This window comes from Hipposideros armiger, unplaced genomic scaffold, assembly GCF_001890085.2.
Source record: "Hipposideros armiger isolate ML-2016 unplaced genomic scaffold, ASM189008v1 scaffold_232, whole genome shotgun sequence".
NCBI classification, from domain to species: domain Eukaryota; kingdom Metazoa; phylum Chordata; class Mammalia; order Chiroptera; family Hipposideridae; genus Hipposideros; species Hipposideros armiger.
In genome coordinates this window covers 1,808,378-1,835,294 of record NW_017731582.1, presented here as the reverse complement: position 1 = coordinate 1,835,294, position 26,917 = coordinate 1,808,378, and the positions used below count along the sequence as shown (strand labels likewise).

The 26,917-nt window shown below is 52.1% G+C and overlaps 2 protein-coding genes across 2 annotated transcripts in view; both read left to right on the top strand.

The window, feature by feature from the left end:
• PADI1 (peptidyl arginine deiminase 1) overlaps positions 1 to 2,438 on the top strand; it is a 36,011-nt gene extending 33,573 nt beyond the window's left edge. The window contains exon 16 of the mRNA XM_019654924.1: positions 442 to 2,438. Coding sequence (XP_019510469.1) covers positions 442 to 675 — 234 coding nt within the window. The 3' untranslated portion in view covers positions 676 to 2,438. The remainder of the gene's footprint in view (positions 1 to 441) is intronic.
• Positions 2,439 to 4,830: 2,392 nt separating this feature from the next.
• Positions 4,831 to 26,917, top strand: part of PADI3 (peptidyl arginine deiminase 3) — a 29,737-nt gene continuing 7,650 nt past the window's right edge. The window contains exons 1-11 of the mRNA XM_019654925.1: positions 4,831 to 4,922; positions 12,379 to 12,559; positions 14,961 to 15,033; positions 19,144 to 19,205; positions 20,378 to 20,495; positions 20,826 to 20,951; positions 22,339 to 22,517; positions 22,737 to 22,840; positions 22,939 to 23,050; positions 24,793 to 24,900; positions 25,974 to 26,125. Of these exons, the coding sequence (XP_019510470.1) occupies positions 4,831 to 4,922; positions 12,379 to 12,559; positions 14,961 to 15,033; positions 19,144 to 19,205; positions 20,378 to 20,495; positions 20,826 to 20,951; positions 22,339 to 22,517; positions 22,737 to 22,840; positions 22,939 to 23,050; positions 24,793 to 24,900; positions 25,974 to 26,125 (1,307 nt within the window). The remainder of the gene's footprint in view (positions 4,923 to 12,378; positions 12,560 to 14,960; positions 15,034 to 19,143; positions 19,206 to 20,377; positions 20,496 to 20,825; positions 20,952 to 22,338; positions 22,518 to 22,736; positions 22,841 to 22,938; positions 23,051 to 24,792; positions 24,901 to 25,973; positions 26,126 to 26,917) is intronic.

Sequence of the window (26,917 nt, the reverse complement as noted above, 5' to 3'; positions counted from 1 at the left end):
AGTGATGATATATCTGGCACATAGAAGATGCTCAGTAAAATTATCAGGGCTTCCAGGGACCATTGAGCAAGCTGTGCACTGCACAAGTGCACCACATCTACAAGGACATTCACACCATAGACCTTGTGGATGTACATATTTGTTATACCAGTTTCTGACAGGTGATGGTAAAAATCTCATTGTAACCAAGTTGTTAGGACACTTTTCTGATAGATGGAAGAAAGTATTGAAGAAGGCAGGAGTGACTTCAATTCATATAAAGTTACCATGTATGTTAACTTCATTCATTCTTGAGTGAGCCCCAGCCTTGGTGGCCCAGAGACACTGGCAAGGATGAGACAGGCCCTGGAGATGGGTCTACCAGAGTGGGAGGCCAGAAGGGGTCCCAACGCATAGAGCCCCAGCCAGCTGGGCCTCCCTCTTGCCGTCTCTTTTCTACAGGTCAACATGGTGGTTTTAGGCAAGTACCTGGGCATCCCCAAGCCCTTCGGGCCCATCATCAACGGCCGCTGCTGCCTGGAGGAGAAGGTGCGGTCCCTGCTGGAGCCGCTGGGCCTCCACTGCGTCTTCATCAATGACTACTTGTCCTACCACAAGCTGATGGGGGAGATCCACTGTGGCACCAACGTGCGCCGGGAGCCCTTCTCCTTCAAGTGGTGGCACATGGTGCCCTGAGCCTGCTACCTGCCATCCTCTCTGCCCGCCTGCTAGGAAACCCCGCCGGAGTGAGAGCGAGGAATCTGCACCTGGCCCCCATTGTGTGGCCACCGTGGGCATCAGGACGCAGGGATGGACCCACCCAGCCCGAGAAGGACTGCCCTCCCTCACCCTTCCTGCTCCTCTTCTCCATCTGCAACTCCCAGAGGTTCTGGAGAAGATCACCAGCCCTAGCGTGTTCAAGGATGCTCAAGGATGGTGGGGCAGGACCTCAGCAGGTGCCCCACTTTGAATTGCTCCCCCTTTGTTTTGACACCTCCATTGTGTTGGCACCAGGAACAGAACCCAGGGGGCCCAGGCTCTGGTGTGAGGGCCCTGGGTCTAGGCCTCCTGTGGCTCTTGAAAGACCAGGAAGGGGGACCTGAGCCACCTTCGTTCCTCTACCAGCTGTCTTCTCCTGCAGGGGACCCCCCAGGCTGTGACCTTCTGGCACCCTCAGCCATATTTACATGGGCAAATAAGGACAGGAAAATCCAGCTTCGGAGGGCCTGCTTTAGAAAGAAAAAAAAAAAAAGGCAACAAAAACCCTTTAATACCTGACTGTCCTCAGAAGTGTGCTTGTTACCTGTTTGAAAAGCCTGTAATTACGTGTGCTGGCTGCTTCCAGCTCAAAAATGCTGCAAGGCCAAAGTGAGGCCTGGGAGGGCACACAAAGGAATGAAGGCCTGGCAGGAGGGAAGGAGGCCAGGATGGCAGAGAAAGCTGAGGCAGGAGGACAGAACCTGGGTGGGGCCTGGTCCTGCATCCTAGGACTCCTGGGCTTTGAATTCTGGACTCCGGATGTGGAGGTGGCTGGCTTTCCAGATGGAGCAGGAAGTGGGGGCCCAGATATTAGAAGAGGGTGGGGGCCATTAGGTTATCTGTGAAGGCGGGGTTTAATTTCCTCTAATAGTCTCTAATTATTCCCCCTTCCTTCTGCAGGCAGTGGGAGGGGAAGGCTCGCCTGGTCTCTCAGCAACGTGGAGACCCTGCGCCTAGCTTGGGTTTCACCTGTGAGCAAACCCCTTTGGCAGCCCTGTGTCCCCCCCCATGGACGGGAAGATGGAGCTGCCACAGGGGTTAATAGTCTGGCCCCAGGTGAGGTCACCGAGTCATGCGTAGGCGCGCAGGCTTAGCCAATGAAGGGCAAGAGGTGACCCCTGCCCCAGACAGGCACAGGCAGCAGGGAGCTGCCGGTGGGACCATCCCAGGGGTCCTCAGCCCCTGGGCCTTCACCTTCCGGGTTTTCAGTGGCCCCTGGTGAGGTCTAGATTGAGCCAGCTGCTGTTAAGCTCTTTCAGCCTTGGAACCCTCAGTAATCAGAAGTTTACATGGAAACCCCAGCTCACATGAAACTGATAAAAACAGAACTGCTCTGTTTAAGGTGGTGGGGGCAGCGTACCAGGATCCTCCCCTTCCAGAAGGCTCTCTGGAACCTCATTGGCAAGCCCGTGGTCTAACCCGCTCACTCTCTGATAATAATTATGAGGAAGCCTGCGCCAAGAAGAGAAAGGAGCTCTTCAGGGGCCAAGGGTGTGTGGCCAGGGTCAGGACTCCCCAGGGAAAGGGTGGGGAGGGGAGGGGCCACTGCAGAGAGACGGGGAGGTGGGGCACACGGCTTCTAGAATGGCACTGAGTGTGAAAGGCGCTGAAATGGCTGCTGGGGCTGTTGGGGAACGCTGATGCCCCCTCTGAGAATGTTCCGGGTGACCGGCCACCTTTCCGATTAATAAAAAAGTCAATATGCATTTCAAGTGGCTGCCTCCGTAGCTTCTGTTTGTTGGGCTGTGGGGGGTGGGGAGGGAATAAAGTGAGGGAGGCCTGGCTCCCTGTTCCAGCTCCCATACACCAGGTCCTTGGCTCAACTTCTGCTGGCCATGGGAAGCTCCTACCCGGTGGGAGAGCCCCCAGGACCAGCGCCAGCAGGATGCCTGGAACATGCCCGTTGCCCTAGAGACGACTGCCCTGCTGAGATGGCTATCAGGAGAGGGTGGGTCCTACCCCTTCATCTCTTCTCCCTTCCTGGGCTAGCTCCTCCATCTTTCAGAGGGCAGGAGAGCCGGGCCCTATTGGCAGAGGGGGGAGAGTTCCCAGCGGGACTGTGCCCAGGACCTCAGGCCACTGTGCTTCCCTTTCACTCCTGCCTCTAAAGCCACTACATTACCCAGCCTCAGGGGTCTGACTTCAGGGCTCTGAAAATATCGCCCCTCGCATCTTACACACTTGCTGCTGCCTCAAAGTGCACCCTTACTCACTCACTCACTCACTCACTCACTCACTCACTCACTCACTCACGTATGCACTTTATTTTAGCTTTTGTTGTGAACTAAGAGGCAAAAAAGGTTTTGCCATCAGTCATTGACAGTTTAGTCTGAATGCACCACAGATCTGTTTCTAAAAGCTGGTATTAATTGGGAAGAGGTGAAGGCATAGGTCTACTGCCAAAGGGAGATTCAGGGCTCTGAGCAGGAGGCTGGTTCCTGCTCCCCAAACAGTGGGCCAGTGCCCTGGGGGAAGCCCCCACTTTTTGCATCTATTCCCCAACTGTGCTTATAAGCAGGCAAGGGAGATGGCCTGGGACTTCCTCCTGAGCTCCCACTCCTATCCAGGCTGAGTCAAGCACTAAGCTACTTTACAGCCAAAAAAGGGGCGCTGTCCCTGGACCCTTCAGCCCAGCAGCTCTCCTTGAGAAGAACATTCCTCCCGGAAACTGAGGTGTGGGAGCATCAGTATTAGAGTCCTGCTGAGATCCCTGAAGCAGGCAAGTGCTTCATCTGGGAAGCGGGGTCCTAGTCCCCGCCCTGCCTCAAATTGTCAGCACTGCCTGGGAGAAGGGAGGAAACCTCTATTCAGCACCTTCTAAGCCTCCCTGGGCAGGGTGTGTCCCTGTCATTAACTCTGCCAGGCCTGGGATTAGCTACATTTTCTACTGATGAGGAAACCAAGGTCCTGAGAGAGAGGACATAACCCTAAGGCCACAGCCATGTATAGTGGAATCTGGATCAGAACCAAGATTCCTCTTCCCAGAGTCCTGTGGCTCCTGCTGTTGCAGGTACCTGAACGCCCCCACCTGAAAAGTGAGCCTTGCAGGTACCTGAACGCCCTCACCTGAAAAGTGAGCCTTGCAGGTACCTGAACGCCCCCACCTGAAAAGTGAGCCTTCCTACGCTGACATTCTCATAAGCTTCCCCTGGCCAGAGAGGGTTTTCACTCCCATCACTTACCCCTTCCAGAAGCTTTTGGCATCTAAAAATAACAACAACAACAACACAACCCATAATAAAAGAATGCCAAGCTCTGTACTAGAGCTCTACCCACGTTGTCTCATTTTGCTGCACAACAACCATTTATCAGATGTGAAAAGTGAGGCATAGAGCAATTAAGTGACTTGCTGCAGGTCACCCAGCCAGGATGTGGCTGAGGCAGGGCTGAAATCCAGTCCTGCTTCTAAATTCTTTTGTCTCTTAAGAAAAAAGCTGGCGTTTCTTGAAGTAGCAAAATGCTTTGGGTGCTTGTAACAAATCCAGATGCTAGGCTGCACCCCTAAACCGCTGCGTCAGACTGGAGGCTGGGTCCAGGAATCTGCATTTCATCAGCTTCCCCAGCAAGGTAGAGAAGCTCCCCACTAAAGCATATCATTTCTGAAAATGCAGGAAAAAGGGGTGAGGAGGCTGAGTGTTTCAGGGGCCCAGATTCATACTCCACATCTCTGTACCCCTGGTGCCTTGGCCTGGGACCTGTGGCGACTTGCTCCCCTTTAAAACCAGAAATTAATTACTTCAGTGCAGCACTAAAAGTCCTGCACCCTAGGAAACGCCCCCATTCCTGGCAAACCAGAATCGTTGGTCACTGCCTGCCATATTTCACCCCCCCATTCAGCACCTCCTTAGCTGGTCCGGAGGGCTCAAATCTGAGTTTCCTGGGTGGGAACCACAGGTTAATATGCAAATATCAGGTTCCTTTCAGCCAATCCTGAGCTCCTGGCTATGGGAAGGGGTTGGGCTTCCAGGACTGCAGCCAATGAGCTAGCACCCCAGGCTAGAGGGGCAGGGCCAGGGTCTTTTAAACCGCATGCCAAGGGGCTTGTGGGGTTAAGCCTTGGGTTTTGTGGCCCAAGCCCAGTTCAAGGCCAGCATGTCACCACAGAGGATAGTGCGTGTGTCCCTGGAGCATCCCACGAACGCTGTGTGTGTGGCTGGCGTGGAAACCCTCGTGGACATTTATGGGTAAGAGCCAGAGGCCTGGGGGTTTGCAGAACATTTGTGCTGAACCCCTGGGCTGTCCCTGTGAGCTGTGTAGGGCTTCCTCAGGGCTTGGGCCTAGCTTGGCTGCTCACTCCAGAGCCTTGGCCTTGGCACACCAGCTAATCACAGAAGGCTTGGGTCCCGCCTTCCACAGCAGGGTTTCATGAAGACCCCAGCCAGGGGACTTGAAGTGTGGGAGACTGAAGGGAGGTAGAAAGGCTTGTGGTGGCTGAGCTCCGGCCAGGGCCTTGGAGGGTGCTGGTGCTACCGGGGCTTGGGCACTTTTCTCTGTCCGGACTGGGAGTCTAGCTGGACACACAAGAATAGGAGGAGACATACTGCTCCCTGTCCCCTGCCCCCAGACTAATGAGCTTGAAAATAGAGCATCAATCATGTTTTTAAAAATTACTTGCACTTCTATAGCATTTCCTCAGTGGCAGGTGCTGTTCTAAGAACTTGACAAGGCTCTTGAATTTAACCCTTGAACTCTAACTCTCTAATTTAACTTTTACAACAACCCTATTAGCTTCATCTCTTTTGACAGATGAGGAAACTGAGGCACAGAGAGGACAAGCCGTTTGCTCAGGTTACTAAGTGGCCAAGCCAGAATTTAAGCCCATTTGTAGTCATGAATCATTTTAGCTGTCTGTCGCATGAGGAGGAAGGACCTGGTTTCCTCCAGCCATTCAACCCCATGCATTATGCCCCTACTGTATGCCCATGTCCCTAAGGCCGGTGGCTGCAGGTGGGGCCCCACCTTCTCTATCTCTCCCAGGAAGAAAAGGAGAGTTTAGGTAGAGTTTTGGGAACTGGGCTCTGGGAACCACGAAGGAGCTGGCTACTTAGCCTTTTGGGGAGTCTTCAGGGGCCCCAGCTCCTGAGGCTGAGCTGGGGACACAGGTAATCAAGGGACTGGGAGGGGAGAAGGCAGAGCCGTGTGGCTGTTCCCATCTTACAGGTCTCCCACCCTCTCCTCAGACCAGGTCTCTCAACCTCAGCACTATGGACATGGTAACTCCTTGGGGGGGTGGGGGGTGGGGGAGTGGGTGGGGCCATTGTGTGCACTGGGAGATGTTGAGTAGCGTCTCTGGCTTCTACTCATTGGATGACAGGATCACACCTTCCACTTGTGACAACCACGGCTCTGGACATTGTCAAATGTGTCCTGGGTGGGGGAGATCACCCTCAGTGGAGAACCAGTGTCCTAGATTAAAACTTAAAAATTGGAGTGAGCTTAGTTGGAAGCAGAGATGGGCTTGGTCCCAGGGTATTAGCTGAGAGGGGTGAGGAGCTGGTCATGGGAGGGAACCAAATCTGAAGCAGGCCCAGCCCAGCTAGGTACTGGGAGCTAAAGCCTGGTTGAGGGTGGGTGGGCAGTGAGGAGTGAGAAGTGGGAAGGGGATGTGGTGGCCTCTGAAAGTGGGGGCAGCCACAGAGGCTGTTCCAGGGGTGGTGTTGAGGGGGAGGGGTACCGGTGCAGCCTGGCACCACCACCTTCTTCAGCACTGGGTGCCCATGGGGGTGACTCATCTTCCCTGGCTGCCTTCTGCCCATAGGGCAGATGTGCTCCAGTTTGACCTGCTCCAGGAAGCCGGGGGAGCTTCCTGAGAAGATGGAGAATGGATTGGGGCCATGAGAGGCAAAAGCAGCAGTGTCTTGGGGGTAATGTGAGTGGGTGGGCCATGCTGGGGTTCGCAGAGGAGGCTGTGGGTGGGACAGCCACAGAGTGGGGGACGTGGAGCCTTCAGCACCTTTAAACTTGGGATTCTTGGGTCCTGATGACCAGACCACCTTGGTATTACATTTGGGTCTGGTGTGTGCCAGGCATGGGGATACAAAGGTGAACACACAGGCATGGCTCCTGGCCTCTGGGGACACTGTCATTCGGAATTCTCGTGGGAGCTGGGCCTCATCGCAGGGGTGCTGCGAAAGGGAGTCTGGTCTTGCAAGGGGAGCAGGACTGGGTTAGCCCTAAGGTCTCTTCCGGCTTGGGGATGCCATGATTTAGGAATCCTGAGTGCTCGGACTGTGGGCCAAGAAGAGAAGGGACAGTGGGTATCGTCCTCAGTCCTGGCTCCGAATCTTAGCAGCTGTCTGACCCTGAGAAAGTCACTTAACCTCTCTGAGCCTGTTTCTTCATCTGTAGGATGGAGATATTAATAACATAATAACAATGCCAGCAATGATTAGAGCCTGCTCCAACCAGCCACTGCCCTCAGCACTTGATATACGTTAACTAATTCTCCTAACAATTCTATGAGGCAGTACTATCATCCTCCCCATGTTATAGATGGGGAAACTGAGGCACAAAAATGTTAAGTAACTTGCCCCATGTCACACAGCCAGTGAGGAGTGGCAGAGCTAGGATGCAGCCCAAACAATTTGTCCTTTACTTCAAAGGGCTATTGGGAGGATTGAATGAGATTGTGCCTGTAGAGCACATAGACAGTGCCTGTCAAGTGATGAGTGTTCAGTTATGGTAAATGTCACCATTATTATCATGTGATCATTTTAATGCTTTGTCCTGGCCTTGTGGGCAGCCTCAAGGGTCCCCAAACCTGCCATACATAAGATGACTGGCGTGCAACCTCTGAACCATACTGGGAGAAGAGGGAGGAGATGAGAAAAGAGAAATTATATAGGCTGAGCAGTCAGGGCAGGCTTCCTGGAGGAAGGGCACCACCTAGAGCAGTGGTTCTCAACCTTTCACAGGGGTCGGCCTAAGACCATCGGAAAACACATATTTTTGATATTCTTAGGAACCGAGACACTGCTCCTCTATCCGTCTCCAGGCCCACATGCAGATACGCCCACATACGAGTACCAGGCGACCCCTATGAAAGGGTCGTTCGACCCCCAAAGGGGTCGCGACCCACAGGTTGAGAACTGCTGACCTAGAGCCTTGAAGGATGAGCACAGGCAAGACCACTGGACCTCTATTTGTAGCAGTGGATTAAACCCTGTTTTCCTGCCTTGCGTTGAGTTGGAGATGGCCCTGACTTGGTGAGGGGGCTCTGTTTTCGTGAGCAGGGCTCTTGGGGGAAAGGGAAGAAGGATAATACACCAGTGTGCTGAGCCATGCCCCAGGGATGAGCGTGCAGCCAGGGTTGAGAACCGCTGTCCTAGGTGGACCAGCAAACAGCTCACATCACCCCTTGCTCAGCAGAGGTGGCAAATAGGGTAAAAAGACTTGGGCACCTGGGGGCCAGCAACCCTGAGGTTTGGTCTGAGCTCTGTCACCATTTGTTCTGTCATCTGGAGCAACTTTCTGCTCCATGTGGGCCTCAGTTTCCCCACATGTACCCTGAAGAGGTTGGCACAGAACAGTGGGTTTCAAGCTCTGCTCACAGAGGCTTTTGAGCCCCCTCCCCTGATGTGACAAAACAGTTCCCCTTCTGTTTCCAGCAGATTTTGATGTGAGAGCTCTGACCCGCCCGTGCAGAGAGGGGCCCTGGGCCGCTGATGCCTGTCCAACTCTTGATCTTAACTGTTGGGGCTTTAAGATAAGGGGTTGGCATGGCCTCATTTTCCTGGGGCGGGAAGAACGTAGGATTAAGGAGAGGGCAGTGACTTCCTGCCCCTGGTTCTGTTGGTGAGGCTGGCAGAATCCGGGAGCCTTACTGAGCAAGGTACTGGAGGAGCAGCTGGTACTGCCCCATGGAGCCTGAGCTCTCTGGGCCTTGGTCTCCTTTGCTCCCAGGGCTGCTTGGTGGGGACCTTGGTGGTCATCTTGTCAACTTTTGTGTTTTCAGCCACAGGGGCCTGCTTTTGTTTTCCCAGAGGCAGAGGCCCTGAGGCCATGAGGGAGAGGATGGATTTGGGTTGGCAAGGGAGTGGGGACAGAACTGGCCATAAGTCCTGGCTGTGTCACTTACCAGCTGTGTGACTTTGGGCAAGCCACCTGTCATCTCTGAACCTCAGTGTCCTCATCTGTAAAGTGGGGATAATAAGGATATGGGAGCTACCTTCATCACCATTGTCACCGTCATCCTCCTCGCCACTGAAGGGGAGACACAAGACACAAGGGAAGACCTTACTTATCTTGGTTCCCAGGAAAGGGTGGGCTCACAGAGTCATCCCCGCACGCCCTGGGGACACCAGGCTCCAGTGTTTCTGAGACAGTCCACCCTTAGCTGTGGTTCTGACTTCACTGGGCATCAGGATGGTTTTCAATGTAGGTTCCAGGGCTCTGCCCGCAGCACTTCTGGTTTGGAATCTGTGTTTTCACCAGGTGGCTCTGAGGTTGGCCACTGTGAGGATGACCAGCTGTCTTGGTTTGCCTGAGACCTTCCAGGTTTCAGCACTGAAAGTCCTGCACCCCGGGAAACGGCTCTATCCCTCGCAGACCAGAATCATTGGTCACTCTGCCACGTTTCACCCCCTGTTTACCACCTCCTAAGATGGCCAGGAGGGCTCGATGCCAGGGAGGACCTTGGACTGTCCCGTGTGAGGACAGCCTCAGCTGGGGAGAACCCGGGGCCCCAAGTCACATGTACCTCCCAGGGGTGGGGTGGGGGACACTGTTCAGAGCAGCATGCTGGCAGCTCAGGGTGGCCTGGCTGGAGGAAGAACTTCGTCCAGATGAGCCTCTGGCCACTTCTGCTGTCGTCCAGGAAATGGGAAACCCTTGATGCAGACCTCCTGTCAGCAGCCACACCTTTGATCCTCTGAACACGCGGCTTCCATGAGAGGGTGTGAGCACTGGACTGGGAGTCTGGAGCCCTATCGTCTAGTCCCTTCTCTTCTGGGCCTCAGTTTTCCCAGCAGTGACATGAGGGCATGGGGTCGGGTGTCTCTGACTTTCCCTCATCCTGAGTGTTTACACGCACCCACTCCTTTAATCTTCTCATTATCCCCACTTTATAGACACTGATACTGAGGCAGAGGGAGGCCACATCACTCTTTCGAGGTCACACACCTAGTAAGAGGTGGGACTGAGATTTGAACCGAGACTCCCCAACCCCAGAGTGCTCAGGCGTAACCACCTTGCCACAGCTCCGTCATGCTGCCCTTCCTGACCAAGAACCATCGCTGGCCCCCCCCCCATTACATAGGGGTGAAATGAAAGCGAGCATGCTACAGCCTGAGTTTAAACCTGACCTCCCACGGCCCCACAGTGAAGGTGCCTTCCCCTCAGATGGGCCCCCTCCTTGTCCTTGGTTCACCTGCCTTCTTCCAGGAAGCCTTCATCAGGGGACCTAGTCCACCCTCTCCAACTGCCTCCAGCTTCCTGTGCCTTAATTTACTCTAATAACCCCTTCCCCCATCCTGGGCGGGCCGTTTTCCAAGGCTTTCCTATCAATTAGCACATTTGAGCCTCACTATGGCCAGTAAGGTTGGCCAGGTGGGGGCCATTATCCCACTTTACAGGCGAGGTTACTGAGCCCAGGGAGGCTGGGTGGGTTCTTCAAGGTCACCTGGCTGATGTGCGACCCAGCCTGGTCTAGAACCTGACTCCTGACTCTGGTCCTGACACTCCTGACTTCTGCGGGCCCCTCCTGGGCAGCGGTGCTTCCCCCAACACCTCACCCAGGCCTGGCCCAGGGAGCGGGACTGAATACCCCAACCCCAGTGTCTGGGGCCTGGGCACTGGGTGGGGCTTTCATACCAGAAGGGCAGTCGAGGGTGCTCAGCTTTAGCTGTGTATGTCTGGAGCCCAAGGGCAGCGTGGGATTGAGGGGAGCGCCACAGAAATTTTACAGGCTTCCTGGGGCACTGGAGGCCAGGTGCCTCGGGAAGTGGGCTGAGGGAGGAGCAGAGGGGAGAGTACCCCTGGGTATGAGGGGGGCCCTTCATGCCTGGATCTGTTTCTGTCTTTCTGGCTCTCCGTTTCTCTGGGGATCTCCATGTCTCTCTATCTCTCTGTCTCTGTGTCCCCATGCCTCTCTCTCCAGGTTCTCCGCATCCCCCGAGGGGCTGGCCCACACACCCAGGGCGGGACAGGACGGAGGGCACCACCAGCCCTGGAAATTACAGGCTGTGGGAGGAGGGTTGCCAGATAAAATCTAGGATGCCTCGTTAAATCTGAAATCCAGATAAGCAATTAATAATTTTTTAGTATATGTCCCAAATATTGCATGGGGCCTATTTACACTAAAATAGTAATTTGTCGTTTATCTGAAATTCAAGTCCAGCTGGGTGTTCTGTATTTTTATTTGCTAAATCTGGCAGCAGAAACAGGTATGTGAGGACACTGGGCAGTGCATAGGAGGGGGACCCGCCTGGTGGCACAGAGCTTGGATTTGGTTTATTTTTCTTTTTATATATAAAAACAGCTGCTTTGAGAAGTATGAGCATCAAGCTGGTGGAGGAGTGAAGGGGGTGTTTTGAAGGCGGTCCGCTCTCCTCCGGGTGGGGGCGGGGAATGGAGAGGGCCTGGGGTGGAATGAGCAGCTGTGCAACCCTGGGGAAGCGTCTTGCCCATCCTGAGCCTCACCACGTGGAAATGGGAATAATAACCCCCTCCTGCTGGGGCTGCGGTGAGCTTTGGATGAGCTGATGTTCGGAAAGGCTTAGCCAGGCCTGCCGTGGTAAGTGTGCAGGGCACTGGGGCCTCGAGGGTATGATTATTGTTTTTCTCTGGGGGAGCTGGTGGGTGAGAATGTGGTCTCAGGATCCAGAAGGCCTGGGTTTGGATCCAAGTCCTGCCACTCACATGACCTTGGACAAGTTACTTAACCTCAGTTTTCCCATCTGTAAAATGGGGGCAATAATAGTACTTACCTCCTAGGGTTATTGAGAGGATTACATGACATAATACACATAAAGAAACTCAAACAGAGCTGGCACATAGCAAGGGCTCAACAAATGCTGGCTTCGGTTATCCCCCAAGGTGCATGTGTGAGCTGCTTCCTCCAGGAAGCCTCCTGGACCCTCTGGCTCATGGTGACCTCTCCCTACGTGGGGCCCCACTGACCTCTGACCCCGTGGCTCTGAGCCCCATCTGGCTGCCCTGGGCAGTGCTGTGTCCTCAGCTCCTGGTGGGATTGAAGGCTCTGGGGAGAGCAGTGGGTATATGCCTCAGCCTGGCAGTGCCCACGTGCACAGTGGGCACCCCACAGACAATCAGAGGGTGAACAGACTAATCTCAAACAGGATTTCCAGACTAGCTGGAGTGGAAGAAATGCAGTCCCAGGGCCAGATGACATCACATTCTTAACCCTACAGTTAAGAACCTTAACCAGATTCTTAACCCTACAGTTAATGCCTGGGAAACTCACAAGGGACATGTGAACGCCCACAGAGCCTTGGAACGTGAGACTGTGTGTGCGTTTGTGTGGGGTCCAGGCTCGACTCCCAGGAGCTTACTGGGAGGATCTGCGAGGCTGGGGCGGCCCGGGAAGGCTTCCCGGAGGAAGCAAGCATTTGAGCCAAAGCGCGAACATCTGAACAAGGGCGTCTCCGTCTAGCACTGCCCGCGGCTCTCTGCTCTTCCCAGGTCGGTACCGGAGGGCACAGAGATGTTCGAGGTCCACGGGACGCCTGGTGTGGACATCTTCATCTCTCCCGGCTCGGAGAGGGGCCGGGGGCGTGCGGACACCGGGCGCTGGCACTGCGATGCAGGGTTGGAGATCATCGTGGTCGTGAACTCTCCCAGCAGTGACCTCAATGATAGTCATGTGAGTGGGTCCCCTGGTCTGGGGGTGGGATGGGGGGGCATTGACCTGGCTCCACAAAAGCCCAGCGCCCTCTCTTTCCCCCGAGTGCTACCCTGGCTCCGGAGCCAGCCAGCTCTGCAACTTAAAAACACGAAGCGTGTCACCTCTGGCAAGTAGGACACGCATCACGCCCCGGGCCTCTGTTTCCCCTTCTGTAAAACGGGGATAATCATAACACCTTCTTCCTAGGGTTGGTGTGGGTTGAAACGTGAGCCAGCATTTGTTCTTTCTCTTGCTTTCTAAGACCCCCTGGGAAAGGAGTCGCCCCAGTTTCCCCAGCGGTAGGCTGAGGGTTGATTAGGTGATCTCTGCCACTCTGAATGGAGGGAAAGCAGGGACCAGGGACAGAGGAGGAATGCCGCTTCCTGGGGCGACCCCTTTCTCTAAGGTGACCTTTCCCCAAGTCACCTCACCTCCCCCTAGCCCACTCTCCTCCCGTCCCCATTCCCTTTTCAGAGGTACAAGGACTTACTTCCCTCCCTCTCCTCTCTCTGCTCATTCACCCAGCAGGAATGAGTTCAATGAGCCCCAGCTCGAGGCAATGTCCTGGCTCCAGGGCTTCAAAAAGTGGGGATAATGGGGTGACCCTTGAGCTTGGCACAGGCGATGCTGCCTTAAAAAGGCCGATGGCAGGCAGCACTTGGCATCAGGAGCCGTATTTTGGGAAACTGGCCCTTTAAGAGTACCGAGCATTTGCCAGGTGCTGGGAAGCCCTCACAGCAGCCCTGAGAGGCAGGGTCTGACCCCATTTCATAGGCGGAGCTACCAAGGTTCAGAGTGACTGTCCTGGGGCCATGTGTCTAGTCAGAAGAAACTCTAGAATTCAGGGCAGGCCTGCCTGACACCTGGGGACAGGGTCCTTCCATCACCCCTCTATACGCATGCGTGTATCTGAATTGAGTCTCTCCACTGGGCTCTGTGAGACAGGTGGGGCAGGACTCAACGAACCCATTTTACAGACAAGGAAACTGAGACCAAGAAGGGGCATGGCTTACCAGAAATCACATGATCCAGTGAGTAGCAGCATTGGCGAGGGTCAGGACAGAGTCCCCAGGGCAGGGTAAGAGGATCAGCAGCCTGTGAGGGGGCCCCTCCTGGGTGCCCTTCTGAGCCGGGGGGGCTATGTGGACATCTCCCCATCCTGACTTCCTTGGCCTCAAGGACCACAAGGATTGAGGAGGGTCAGAGTGTATCTCCTTTCCCCTCCCCCACCTTTGGCCAGGATCCAGGTAATTAATTGTATGTCTGAAGCGAGCATCATTGCTGGGGCTTGACACTTGGGGGTCAGTAATTACGGGATTATAGGGGCTCCCAGGACCAAGGGGCGAGTGGCCTCTGTAAGATCCTAAACCCTCTGCTGAGATGAGAACATCAGAGCCAGACAGTTGAGGGACCCACATCAGGAGGGAATGTCCAAGTGGAAGGCTGTGGATTGAAGGCAGTCACCAACTGCTTTATCGTCCCCACCATCTTCAACCCCACTTTTGACAGTTATTGCTTTATCGTCCCCACCATCTTCAGCCCCACTTTTGACAGTTATTGCATGCTTGCTGTGGTCCAGGCACCGTGGACCACCGTGCTGAGCATGTCACATGCATTCCTTCTTTAATCCTTACAGCCTGTCATCAACCCTATGGGCTAGGAACTATAATATTATCCCCACTTTACAGCTGAGCAAATTGAGGCCCAGAGAGGCTAGTCACTGTTCCCAGGCTATTTACACGTGTTGGATCCAGAATCTGAGCCCTTGCACAATGCCACCGGCCCACCCATAACAATAGCTGATGTTTCTTGGGCCCTTCCTCTGAGATCAGTCTTTTATATGTTTGTTTCTAAGCTGCACTGCAGTCTTCTAAGATAGGAGCCTGTGTAGCCCTGTTTTGCAGATGAGGAAACTGAGGTGGCTGAGAAAGGGGAAGGGCTTTGGCCAAGGTCACAGAACCCAGAGGTGCTGGGCTCAAGTCCAGGCCTGTCTGAGTCCCACACGTAGCATGTTGGCTTGGAGCGTGTCCCTAAACCCTGCCCAATCCGAACTCCTCATTTTACCAGTGGTGGGGTTGAGATCCAAAGGGGAGGGAGCAAGTGCTCGCCAAAACCACACAGGGGTCATCGGCAGCACTGGGACTCAGGTCTCCGCAGAACCCCTCACAGATAGTTCCCATTTTACAGATGGGCCAACCGAGGCATGGAAAACTAAATGGCACAGAGAAAGCTAAAGAAAGAGTTGTGTGGGTAAACTCAACTTTAGTGCACAGAGGTTTCTGAGATCTCTTCCCTTCCATGCCAGATAGCCCAAGATCTGCCTTTTGGGGTGGGGGCTTTTGGCTTCATCCAACATGATCCTGGGCCCATCTCTCTACAGGTTCAGATTTGCTATTACTCCAGCCATAAGCCCCTGCCCCTGGCCCACGCGATGCTCTACCTCACCTGTGTCGGTAAGTTGGAGGCCATGCTGAAGATGTGGCCAAGGGGCCTCAGCCAAGCGCAGGATGGAGAGTGGTTGGGAATGACACCGAGCAAGGGTCTTTTTTACAAAAATCAACTAGTTTTATTTTCTCAATTAAAGTAAGAAATGCACATTTCAAAAAGTCAAACAGTACTGAAGAGTATACAGTTGACCCTTGCACAACATGGGTTTGAACTGTACTTATACGTGAATTTTCTTTCCATTGACCCATGCAATTCAAACCTGTTTTGTTAAAGGGTCAACTCCACAGTTGAGAATCTGAGTATGCAGAGGGCCAACTGCAGTAATACGTGGGAGGTTGGTACCCCTAACCCCCGAGTTGTTCAAGGGCTGACTGTACATTGAAAAGTAAACCTACCTCCCTGTAGGCCAAGACTTCCAGTTCCCCAGGCCCAGCATCCTTCTACAGATATGATGTGCTTATACAAGTAGACACATGCATACTTGTTTATTCCCCCCTTTTGTAAGCAAATGGAAGCATGTATAGACATGGAACTGGACCTTGCTTTTTCCAACTTAAATGTTTCTGCCAGTTCTCCACACATTGTTATATAAGCCCCATGCAAGATGTCACAGATGTTGGAACAATCAGACAAGAAATGTAAAGTAACAGTGATTAATATGTTAAAGGCTCTAGAGGAAAAGGTGGATAACATGGATGAACAGTTGGGCATTTCAGCAGAGAGATGAAAACTACAAGAAGGATTAAAATGGGAATGCTGGAAGTAAAAATCATGATGACAGATGAAAAATGCTTTTGATGGGTCCATGGGTAGACTTAACACAGCTAAAGAAAGAATCGGTGAACTTGAAGATAGGGCAACAGTTACCCAAACCGAAATATGAAGAGAAAGAAAGAACGAAACAAACAAAATAACAGAATAGAGATCCAATAGCTCTGGGACAGTATCAAACAGTCTAAACTCAATGGCATTCCCATCAAAATCCAACATGGCTTTTTAAAATAGAACTTCATAGAGCTGATCCTAAAACTCGCATGGAAGGGCAAAGGATAAGAATAGCCAAGACAATTTTGAACAAGAACAAGGTGGAGGGATTCGTGGTACCAAAGACTTTTTTCCAAGCTGTCGTACTCGAGCCAGTGTGAAGTTGGTGCAAGATTAAATACAGACTAATAGAACCAATTGAGAACTGGTAGACCCACCCTCATGTGACCATCACATGAGAATCAATGAACTTGGAACCGTTCTCATATCATACTCAAAAATAAATTTCAAAATAAAATAAATTTCAGATGGGTTAAAAATCTTAAGGTGAAAAATCAAAATTTTAAAGCTTTTAGAAGAGAATATCTGTAAGCTCAAGGTCAAGGTTTTCTTTAACGAGGCAAAACAATAGCACAGATCATAAGGGGGAAGATTGATAAGTTAGGCTGTATTAAAATTTAAAATGTCTATACAACAGAGGATGAGAAAAAAAGACTAGAAAAAGAAATGTGCCAGGACTGTGCCTGACTCATAGAGATTATGGAAAACTCTGATCAATAAGAAAAAAAAAAGACAAATGAATAGAAACAGCCAAAAAATATGAACAAGCAATTCACAGAAGAGAAAGACCCAATGATCAGAACCCAGATGAAAAGATGCTTAACTGAGTGTTGCCAAGAATGTGGGCTTGGGGAGCCTTTTGTCCCATGGGTGGGAGTTTGCTTTGGTACAAGCATTTGGAGAGCAATTAGTAAGAAAGTTGAAAATACTCCATCTGCAGGAGGCATCTTTAGAAGTAGGCTTCTGAATTATGGGAAATGTACATTGTAAATTTTGATAGCTGTTGCCAAATTGCTCTCCAAAAAACACGGTACCAATTTATATACCTGCCAACACTGTGTACTGTCAGACTTCTCTGTTCTTACCAGAGAGATTGGTTATTTCATTGTTGCTTTAATTCATCTTCCTTTAGTTAGGACTGAGGTTGGGTATTTTTTCGCCTCCCCCTCCCCGAAAACACACACACACACACACACACACACACACACACACACACACACACACACACCCTTGTTCACTGGAAAAAAAACACATACAGAAAAGTACATAAAGCTTTATTTTATACATATGAGTTCTGACAGTTAAGTTCGTGAACTCATCCTAGAAAAAGTGCTACATACCTCATTGCTGAATATCACTACCGTCACCTTTGAAGTACTCCCCTTGGGAAGCTGTGCACTGACTCCAGCACCTAGTCCACCTTTTGGAACTCTTTTTCTGAAATGGCCATTGGAATTATTGTCGTATTACCCTTGATGTCCTGAATGTCATCAAAATGTCTTCCTCTCAATATTTCCTTTATTTTTGGGTAAAGAAAGAAGTCATTGGGGGCCAGATCAGGTGACTAGGGAGGGTGTTTCAATATAGTTATTTGTTTACTAGCTAAAAACTCCCTCACAGACAGTGCCGTGTGAGCTGGTGCATTGTTGTGATGCAAGAGCTCCTTTGGGACCATTTTTGCACACACCTTTCTCATGCCAAGATTGTCAGTTAAGATTTTCCTGTTTCTCTATTGATGTTTACTTGGTCTGCTATGCTTATCAGTCAGCCGACAATTTTGATGCACAATTGGACGAATTTTTGCAATGTTTTCGTCAGTTCTGCTCGTCACTGGCCGCCCTGACCTCTCTTCATCAGCGACGTGTTCTCTCCCCTCAGAAAAACGTTTAATCCATTTGCACACTGCTGTTTTCTTCATGGCATTATCCCCATAAAGTTGGACTAACACGTGCCTGATTTCACTTCCACTCTTGCCAAGTTTAACAAGTAATTTAATGTTTGTTTGTTGCTCTAATTCAAGCTCAGACATTCTTGCGATGGCACACAAAAACACACCACTCAGCAAGACACCACCATATATCGACAGGGACACTGCGGTAAGACACTGATACACCGAGGTTATGAAACCTTACCGAGCCCCATGTAAGTGCACGGTGGCAAGTTTGCAAACTTAATTGTCAGACCGCGCGCGCGTGCGCGCGCGTGTGTGTGTGTGTGTGTGTATACACACACATTAATGAATGGTTACAAAGCAAACACTTAACCAACCATCACCCAGGTCAGGAATGGAACATGACCAGCACCCCAAAAATACCCCCAACTAATACCCCTTTCTGATCATAATTCCCCCCTTCCTGAGGTAACCACTATCTTGTGATAAGTATTTCCTTGCTTTTCTTTGTGGTTTTATCACCCAAATATGCATACCCAAGTTATATAGCCTGTTTTTGCCAATCTTTGAATTTCCTGTGGATAGGATCATATTGTATATATGCTTTTGGGTTAGGCTTCTTTTGCCCGCATTATATTTGTGAGAGACGTCCATTTGTTGTGAGATGGTTGGGTATCTTTTCATATGTTTAAAAATTATTTCAAATCCCGCCCCTTTTGAATGCTTCATTGCTGTTGTAAAATCTCCCCCAGGTTTTAGGGAGACACAGGAAGAAGGTGGAATGGGGGCTGGGATTGGGGAGTGTGAGATGAAGCTGAGGCTCAGAGAGGTCACACCGCTAGTAGGTAGCAGAGCCCAGATTCACATCTGCGTGTGCCTGACACCAAAATCCAGGCTCACTGCCCCATCCCAAGGAGATATGGCAGCTTCACACAGACCAAGAATACATAGGGCCAGCTGGGCTCGGTGCAGGGTGTGCCCTAGACATCAACGGCTGTAGGGCCAGCTGGGCTCGGTGCAGGGTGTGCCCTAGACATCAACGGCTGTAGGGCCAGCTGGGCTCGGTGCAGGGTGTGCCCTAGACATCAACGGCTGTAGGGCCAGCTGGGCTCGGTGCAGGGTGTGCCCTAGACATCAACGGCTGTAGGGATGCAGAAGAGGGAGGGGTCAGGGAAGGCTTCCTGGAGGAGGCAGCGTTTGACCCGGCCTTTGCCTCTTTCCCCAGCCCAGGAAGGAAGGCTCGAGATGCCCCTACCTCTGAGCAGTATCCTCTTGGAAATGACTTCCGTTTGCCTAGCCCCAGGCAGGCCTGGAGATGGAGGCTTAAAGATGGAGGCCTCAGGCCTGTGCTGGGCCCCCAGGAGCCCTGTGGTGACTTACTCTCTGCCCCCCCTTGCAGACATCACTCTGGATTGCGACCTGAACTGTGAGGGCAGGCAGAACAGGAGCTTTGTGGACAAGGTAGGGCGTCTCAGCCTGGGGTCAGATGGGGTGTGGAGTTTGGAACTGCTCTCGGCAGGGTTAGGAGGGGCGAGGCTGTTACAGGTATCCCTTGCCTCCCAGCTGATGCCAAGCTCAGGGGAGCCAACCAGGCATGGCTAGAGATCTTCTTTCACTGGCAGAAAATCATCACCAAGAATTATCCTAGGGCCGGCCGAGTGGCTCAGTTGGTTAAGAGCTTGCTCAAGAGTGCGCGCTCTGAGCAACAGGGTCGCTGGTTCAATTCCTGGCCCGAGCTGAGCTGCCGCTGAGCTGCCAACAGGTGGCAGAATGGCTCAGCTTAAAAAAAAATAAAAAAAAAGAAGAAGAAGAAGAAGAATTTTCCAGCACACATGTACCCAGCTAAGGGGTAGTCCTTGCTTTGTGGGAAAAGTCCTTCCAGACTTTTAATCTAGGTCAGGGGCCAGCCAACTTTTTCTCTAAAAGCCAAATAGTAAATATTTCAATCTTTGCGAGTCACACTGTCTGTTGTAACTACTGAGTTCTGCCGTTGTAGTGTGAAAGAGCTATAGTCAATATGTAAGCAAATGGATATGACTGTGTTCCAATAAAACTTTATTAACAGAAACAGGCAGTGGGCTGGATTTGGCCTGTGGGCTATAGTGTGCTAAGCCCCTGATCTAGGTGAAAAGGAAATCTACCAAGTATGAAACTGTTGAAGAACTTTGGGCTGAATTGTGGTGGTACTTACTGCAGCGGGAGTTCAGAGGAGAAGGTCAAGATGGGCTGGGCGAGCAAGGAAGACTTCCCAAAACAAGTCCGCTTAAGCTGGGCTCTAACAGGATGCCAGAGGGAGAGCATTCCAGGTGGAGGGACCAGCAGGGGCCAAGGTCAGGAGGGAGGGATGGGTGGACTTAGAATCAGGAGATTGCCCGCTGAGACACAGGACATTGGCTGGAGATCCATCACAGACAGCCATGATTGACAGATGTTAGTGTGGACTGGATGATGGGGGCAGTGGGGAGCCATTGCCATTTCTTGAGCAGGAGGTGCTGCAGTGAGAGTGGACCTGACCTCACAAGGTAGGGTGAAGGGGAAGAGGTGGGCTTAGGACGCTGGTCAGGCGGTTGTTGGGAAGGGAGGCACAGGTCTGGTCCAAGCCCCCATCATCAGCTCTGCTTTGTCGTTGGCAGAGCCAGTGGGTCTGGGGGCCCAGTGGGTATGGAGCCGTCCTGCTGGTAAACTGTGACAGGGACGATCTGAACTGCGATGACCGGGACAACTGTGACCAGCATGTGCGCTGCCTGCAAGGTGAGGGGGCCGGGGTAGCCCGTGTCCCTGGTTGTCCAGCGTCATTGCTCAGTTACCCTGCAGGGACTCGGAGACACAGGGGTGGCTCTGAAGGCAGAGCTCAGCATCACGGTTCCAGCTCCCTCAAACCCTTGTGTCCTCAAACCCTGCCTTGGGCTGGCAGCTGCCCCTCCCAACATCCCCAGTGCCAGCAGGCACTCACACACCGGGGTGGAACTCTGGAAATGAGCTACTCACCTTTCTCTCCCTGTGGAGCAGAGAATGCTAACCTTATTTGAGCACCTACTGTGTGCCAGTTCCTTTCTGGAAATTCTCTGTCTGGCTCTACAGACCTGGAAGACATGTCTGTTATGGTCCTGCGGACCCAGGGCCCCGCTGCCCTCTTCGATGACCACAGACTTGTCCTCCACACCTCCAGCTGTGATGCCAAGAGGGCACGGGTCTTCCATGCCTGCGGTGAGTTCATGCCCCCCTCGCAGCTGCCAGGGGGCCTCGTTTCCTGCCTTGGGCCAGTGGGCAGGCCCTGCTCAGGCCACCTGGACTGCTTTGGGGGCCAGAGTAATAACAGTCAGATGTGAGGTAAGGAACTGATCGGCTGGCCCAAGGTTGTTTTATTGGATGAATGAATTTTTAAAATATATTTTAAGCACGTTTAGAAATGTTTATTATAAAAAATTACAAACATGCACGAAAGTAGAAAGAACAGTGTAACAAGCCCCCAGAGGCCAACCACCCAGATTCAATAATTATCACTCTTCACCTCTCTTGCTTCACCTGTCGCTTTCTGCTTGCTGAAGTATTTGTAAGCCAGCCCCAGGCGTCGTGGGTATTGTCCCTGCAAATATTCAATGTGCATCTCCCGAAAAACAAAACAATAAAATGAAATGACTACTGATTGCTTCACATTGCCACAATGCCAGTATCACAAATACAAGCAAGAATATAGAAAACCTTTCAAAAATACAGATGTATACAGGTAATAAGATGCTCATTTTTGAAGAGAGCAAATACAGAAGTATGTAAAGTAAAAAATGAGAGTCCTCCCTCCCTACATCTAAACCTGTCTCTTAAAACGTGTTCACTGTTAACGATTTGGTATGTATTCTTCCCAACTTTTTTCTATATGCACTAAATGTGCATGTGCGCATATATGTGCACATGTGTGTATGCACGTGCGCGCACATGTGCGTGTGCATTTGAGTGCACATGTGTGTATGTGTGTGTGTGCGCACGTGCATGTGTGCGTGTGTGGTGTGGGCATATATTATGCTTTCCATCCTGTTTCCTTCTTTGAATTATAGATTCGACACATCTTTCTGTCTATTTATTTGTCTGGTTCATTCTTTTTCACAGCTGCATAGTATTCCAAAGCATGCAGATGTTGTAACTTATCCGGTCCCCTGAAGATAGGGGTTGTTGCAGTGTTTTGATTTAGCAATATAGGTTCCTTGAGGGCAGGGACCTTGCTCATGGCTGTATCCTGAGTCCAGAGCCGTGCCTCATAGTCACATACTAGGTGCTCAGTAAATATTTGTTCAATGAACGCATAAACAACCAGGGAACCCCCCTTGTATATGTATTTTGTAGGAAAGATACCTAGAAGTGGAATTGCTGGTTAAGGGTAGACATTGCCTTGTTAGATGCTGCCAACTTGTCCTCCTCACTGCCCACCCCCACCCTTGCCCACGCTGGGTATTAAGCATCTTTCTCGCCTTTGCCAGTGGAAGGTGAGAGGCAGGATTTTTCTGGCCTGCTTTTTTGGTGAGGTTGCACAGCTCTCCTGCATCGCTCACACTCCCCAGGCCCACCAGGGAGTCACAGCCACTACTTCTATCCATCCCAGGTCCCGAGGACTCGTGCGAGGCCTACAGGCACGTGCTGGGCCAGGACAAGCTGTCCTACAAGGTGCCTCGCTTCCACGGGGAGGAAGAACGCTTCTTCGTGGAGGGCCTCTCCTTCCCTGATGTCAGCTTCACGGGGCTTGTCTTTTTCCACGTCACCCTGTTGGATGACTCCAATGAGGTAGGGGGTGGCCGGGCAGAGAGGGTGACCAAAAGGCTCCATTCCTGAGAGAGACGGGCACTGCTGGCGTGAAAGACCCCTGGTTTCTCGACCACCCTACTGGATCTTCTCTAGAAACTAAGAGATGAAGTGGTTTGCTCAGGGCTGCCGGGTCCTTGACTCGCCCAGGCCTCTGGGCTCCGAGGCCAGTGCTGTGTCCACTCTGCCCCTCCCCTGCAGGATTTCTCCGAGTCCCCGATCTTCACTGACACCGTGGTATTTCGCGTCGCACCCTGGATTATGACGCCCAGCACCCTGCTGCCCCTGGAGGTGTACGTGTGCCGGTGAGTCTGGGAGCACTGGGGGTCCCTCTGACCCTGGTGGCCCCTCTGGCCTCAGGCCTGGCCCCATCCTGAGCCACTCTCCCCGGGATTGTCCGCAGTGTGAGGAACAACACGTGTTTTGTGGACGCAGTGGCAGAGCTGGCCAGGAAGGCCGGCTGCAAGCTGACCGTCTGCCCACAGGCTGAGAACCGCAATGACCGTTGGATCCAGGTACCATGGCCACCAGGCAGCACCCGGCCAGGATGCTGTGCTGGAAGGAGAGGCTGGCCTATCCCAACTGGGCGGGGGGCTGCTGGGGACATGCAAGAGGACCTGGGCCCTGAGATCGTCCTCCCCAGGGCACTGCTCTTCTTCTAATTCTAGACCTAGAGCTCACCCACTCTCTGTAGAACTTTCTGAAGATGCAGACACACACTGACACTGGATTTGACACCCATTCACCCTCAGGATCTGGGCTAGGCGCTGGATGGGCACACACCCTGTGCCCTCAGCAGCCTGGGCCAGCAGTTCTCAGTGGAAGGGAATTTTGTCCCCCCAAGGGACATTGGGCAGTCTCTGGAGACATTTTTGGTTGTTACACTGAGTGGTGGTGCTGCTGGCTTCTAGCGGGTAGAGGCAGGGGTGCTGCTCAGCTCCCTGCAGGACACAGGGCCGTCCCCACAACAAAGAATTATCTGATCTCAATGCAGTGGTGCTGAGGCTGAGCCCTGATATGGTGAATTATTGTGACAAAAATCCCCACTCCTACAATTGAAGATGGAGCAGGGGTGCCACCAAAGTGCCAGATGGGTTTGGAGGAAGGTGGCATAGCCTCTGTCTGGGGATCAATGAAGACCTCCAGGAAGGACATCTAAGCTGGACCAGATTTGGCAAATGGCGGGTATTCCTGCCATTTAGCAAGTGCTTACTGCAGGCCATGTGTCATTACCGTAGCGTCATTCCATCTTCTTGACAGCTCTCTGTCGTTACTCACCTGAGGAGCTCTCGGGGGCAAATCCCCAGGGCCAAAGAGCTGGTAAGGGCCCCGCTGGGACCCAGTAGATGGTGGGTCTGGCAGAGAGGAACAGCATGTGCAAAGGCCCAGGGGTGGGAGGCATGAGAAAGACTGTCACATGCTCTCTTTGGCCAGGGCCAAGGTTCTGTGAAGGGCAAGAATTGAGGTGGGAGTCCTTGAATGCCAAGCTAAGGAGCTTTCATGGCTGGAGGTTTGTTCAATTAGGCAGTTCAGGGCAGGATTGCGGAGTGCGATGAGCTAGATTGCTGATTAGATGTGTATCTCTGGACAAAAACAAAACAAAACAAAACAAAAAACTAGACCTCTCTGCCCCTAACTTTCCTCATCTATAACATGGGGTAATAATAGTGCTTGTGCATGGGTGTGACATGAGCATTAATGGACTTAATATTTATAAAGAGCTTAGGGCAGGGCCAGGTCCAGCTTCTCTCTGGACATGTAGTTTGTCAGCGCTGGGCCATCTTTGCCCCCGGAACCAGAAGGGTCAGGATTAACCTGGGCATGTTTATGGGTCTGAGAAGGAGGCAGATCTGTACCTCCTAAGGTCCCTTCAGCCCTGTCTAGCCATCAACCCCTCATGACCACATGTGGAGGCCAGAGGGACTGGCTGATGCTCAGCAGCCTGCCTGCCCAACTCAAGGCACCCCGAGTCTCTCTGTGTCTACCCTGCCCTGACCTAGTATGCGGACACGTCCAAAGTCACATCCATGTGCTTAGTTTTTCCTGGCTTGTCTTGCTGTGTGACGCTAGGCAAGTGCACCCCCCTCTCTGAGCCTCCATCTCCTCCTCCAGCCAGCGGCCATCACCACCTCTGCCCTCTTCACCCCCAAGCTTCCTGAGGCAGAGAACTCTTATGACATGTTCCCCAAAGTGCTCAGTGCCAGACAAGTGGGGGATTCTAGTGACTGTCCACAGCGGGAGTCTCTCTCATTCGCAGGACGAGATGGAGCTGGGCTATGTTCAGGCGCCACACAAGACCTTCCCGGTGGTCTTTGACTCCCCGAGGAACGGGGAACTGCAGGACTTCCCTTACAAAAGGATACTGGTGAGTGGTCCAGGCCATGGCCCAGCCCTGAGGGCCGAGGGACATTACGCCGAGGGCCACAGTGGGGTGAGGGGTACAGAGGACAGCACTGGGAAACCTGTTCTTCAGGGCCAGATACAATATGGGAGATACCCACTTCAATTTAAATTTCAGATAAGCAACAAGTGTCTTTTTGGCATAAGTTTGTCCCAAACATTGCATGGGACATGCTTACACTAAAAAATATGTGTGGTTTTGCTGAAATTCAAATTTAACTGGGGATCCTGTGTTTTTATGTACTAAATCTGGCAGCCCTAGATGGAGGAGGCAGGGCGGTACAGCAAGAACACTGGTTTTGGAGTCAGAGCAACCCAGCTCTGTCACTCACATGCTGTGTGACCTTGCATGAGTCACTTTCCCTCTCTGAGCCTCAGTTTCCTCATCAGTAGCATGATATTACAGCCCTAGCCTTGGGTATTTGTGAGACTTCTTTATGCCTACACCGAGGAAGCATCCAAGAGAGTTAGTTGGTATTATGATTGGTAATAAAATAAAGAGGGTATCTCAATGGACCCCTTGAGGAAAGAGGGGAGACTCCCTCGATGTCATAGAGAATGGAAGGCCTCTGCAACCCCTCACTGGATCCCACCGGTAGTAGGGGCTCTTATCTCATAACTTCTGAGAGATGACTCTCCCCTTTTCCAGAGTTGAGAGACTGAGGCTGGAGGGTCATCACCAGCCTCTTGGTCCCCAGGGACAGGCCAGATACCTGCTCTTGGGCTGGACTTGGCAGAAAGGAGGTGACCATAGCCTCCGGCTCCATGTCTAATGGCGAATGCAGGAGTGACCAGAGCCCTCTCTACTGTCTTCCTGTGACCACGGGGAATAACGTGTTCTAATATGGCCTGTGTGTTTCCCAACTGTGGCCACCGTGCATGCATGACATGTCTTTGACCCAGTATTCCCATCCGAAGAATGGGAAGCCACTCCCACCCCATCTTTCGCGAGCTCGGAACCCAGCAAGGTGGTTCAGGCTCTTCCTGGTGAGTGTCCCCTCTTCTGTCCCGCCACCCTGACTCAGTTTCCCCTACCAGGGTCCAGATTTCGGCTATGTGACTCGGGAACCACAAGACAGCTCTGTGAGTGGCTTGGACTCCTTCGGGAACCTCGAGGTCAGCCCCCCAGTGGTGGCCAACGGGAAAGAGTACCCCCTGGGAAGGATCCTCATTGGGGGCAACCTGCCTGGGTGAGAGGGGAGCAGGGAGCGGTGTTCCTGGGATGGGGGTGGTGATGGTGGCTGGGGGCGGTGAGGGGCCATTCCACTCCTCAAAGGGAACCAGAAAGAAGGCACGATTAGATTGTAATCGCGGATGTGGTGGGGGTGGGGGTAGTAGGCTGTTCAGCAGGCACTGTCCACAGTTACTTCAGGGAATCTGAGAAGGCTAGAGCCAACTGGGACCTCAGAGATCATTTAGTCCAGCCCTGGTATTTTACAAGTGGGCCCAGAGAAGGTGAGTGACCTGGAAAGGTCACACAATAGACAAAGTGATGACTCGACTTAATGTCTTCTGATTCAGAAAATAAATAGATGTTGCTATCAATTCACCATTACAGGAGAAAAAGCTTTAAGCCTCAACAGTCCTGGGAGAAATTGCATTTAAGTCAAACCTTGTTCATACTATGAGGTAAATGACTAATATCAGGCCTTTTCCTGAGATCAGGAAAAGGGAGGTATAGGACATGAAAAGTGAGATGGCACTGACACACACACACACACACACACACACACACACACACACACAGAGTGATAGATTATGTCTCTTATTCAACATGTGACTCCTGGGTACTGATGGAAAAAGAAAGGGAATTATATGGTAATGGTTATTTGCTGTGGAATAGACAAAGACATAGAGCCAACCAAATTCAGCAAAGCAGTTAGAACAGACTTGGGATCAAATAACTGATGGATCAAGAGGCTTTGGGGGCTGCCGGTTAGCTCAGGTGGTTAGAGCAGTTGCTGTGCTGGTTCGATCCCCAC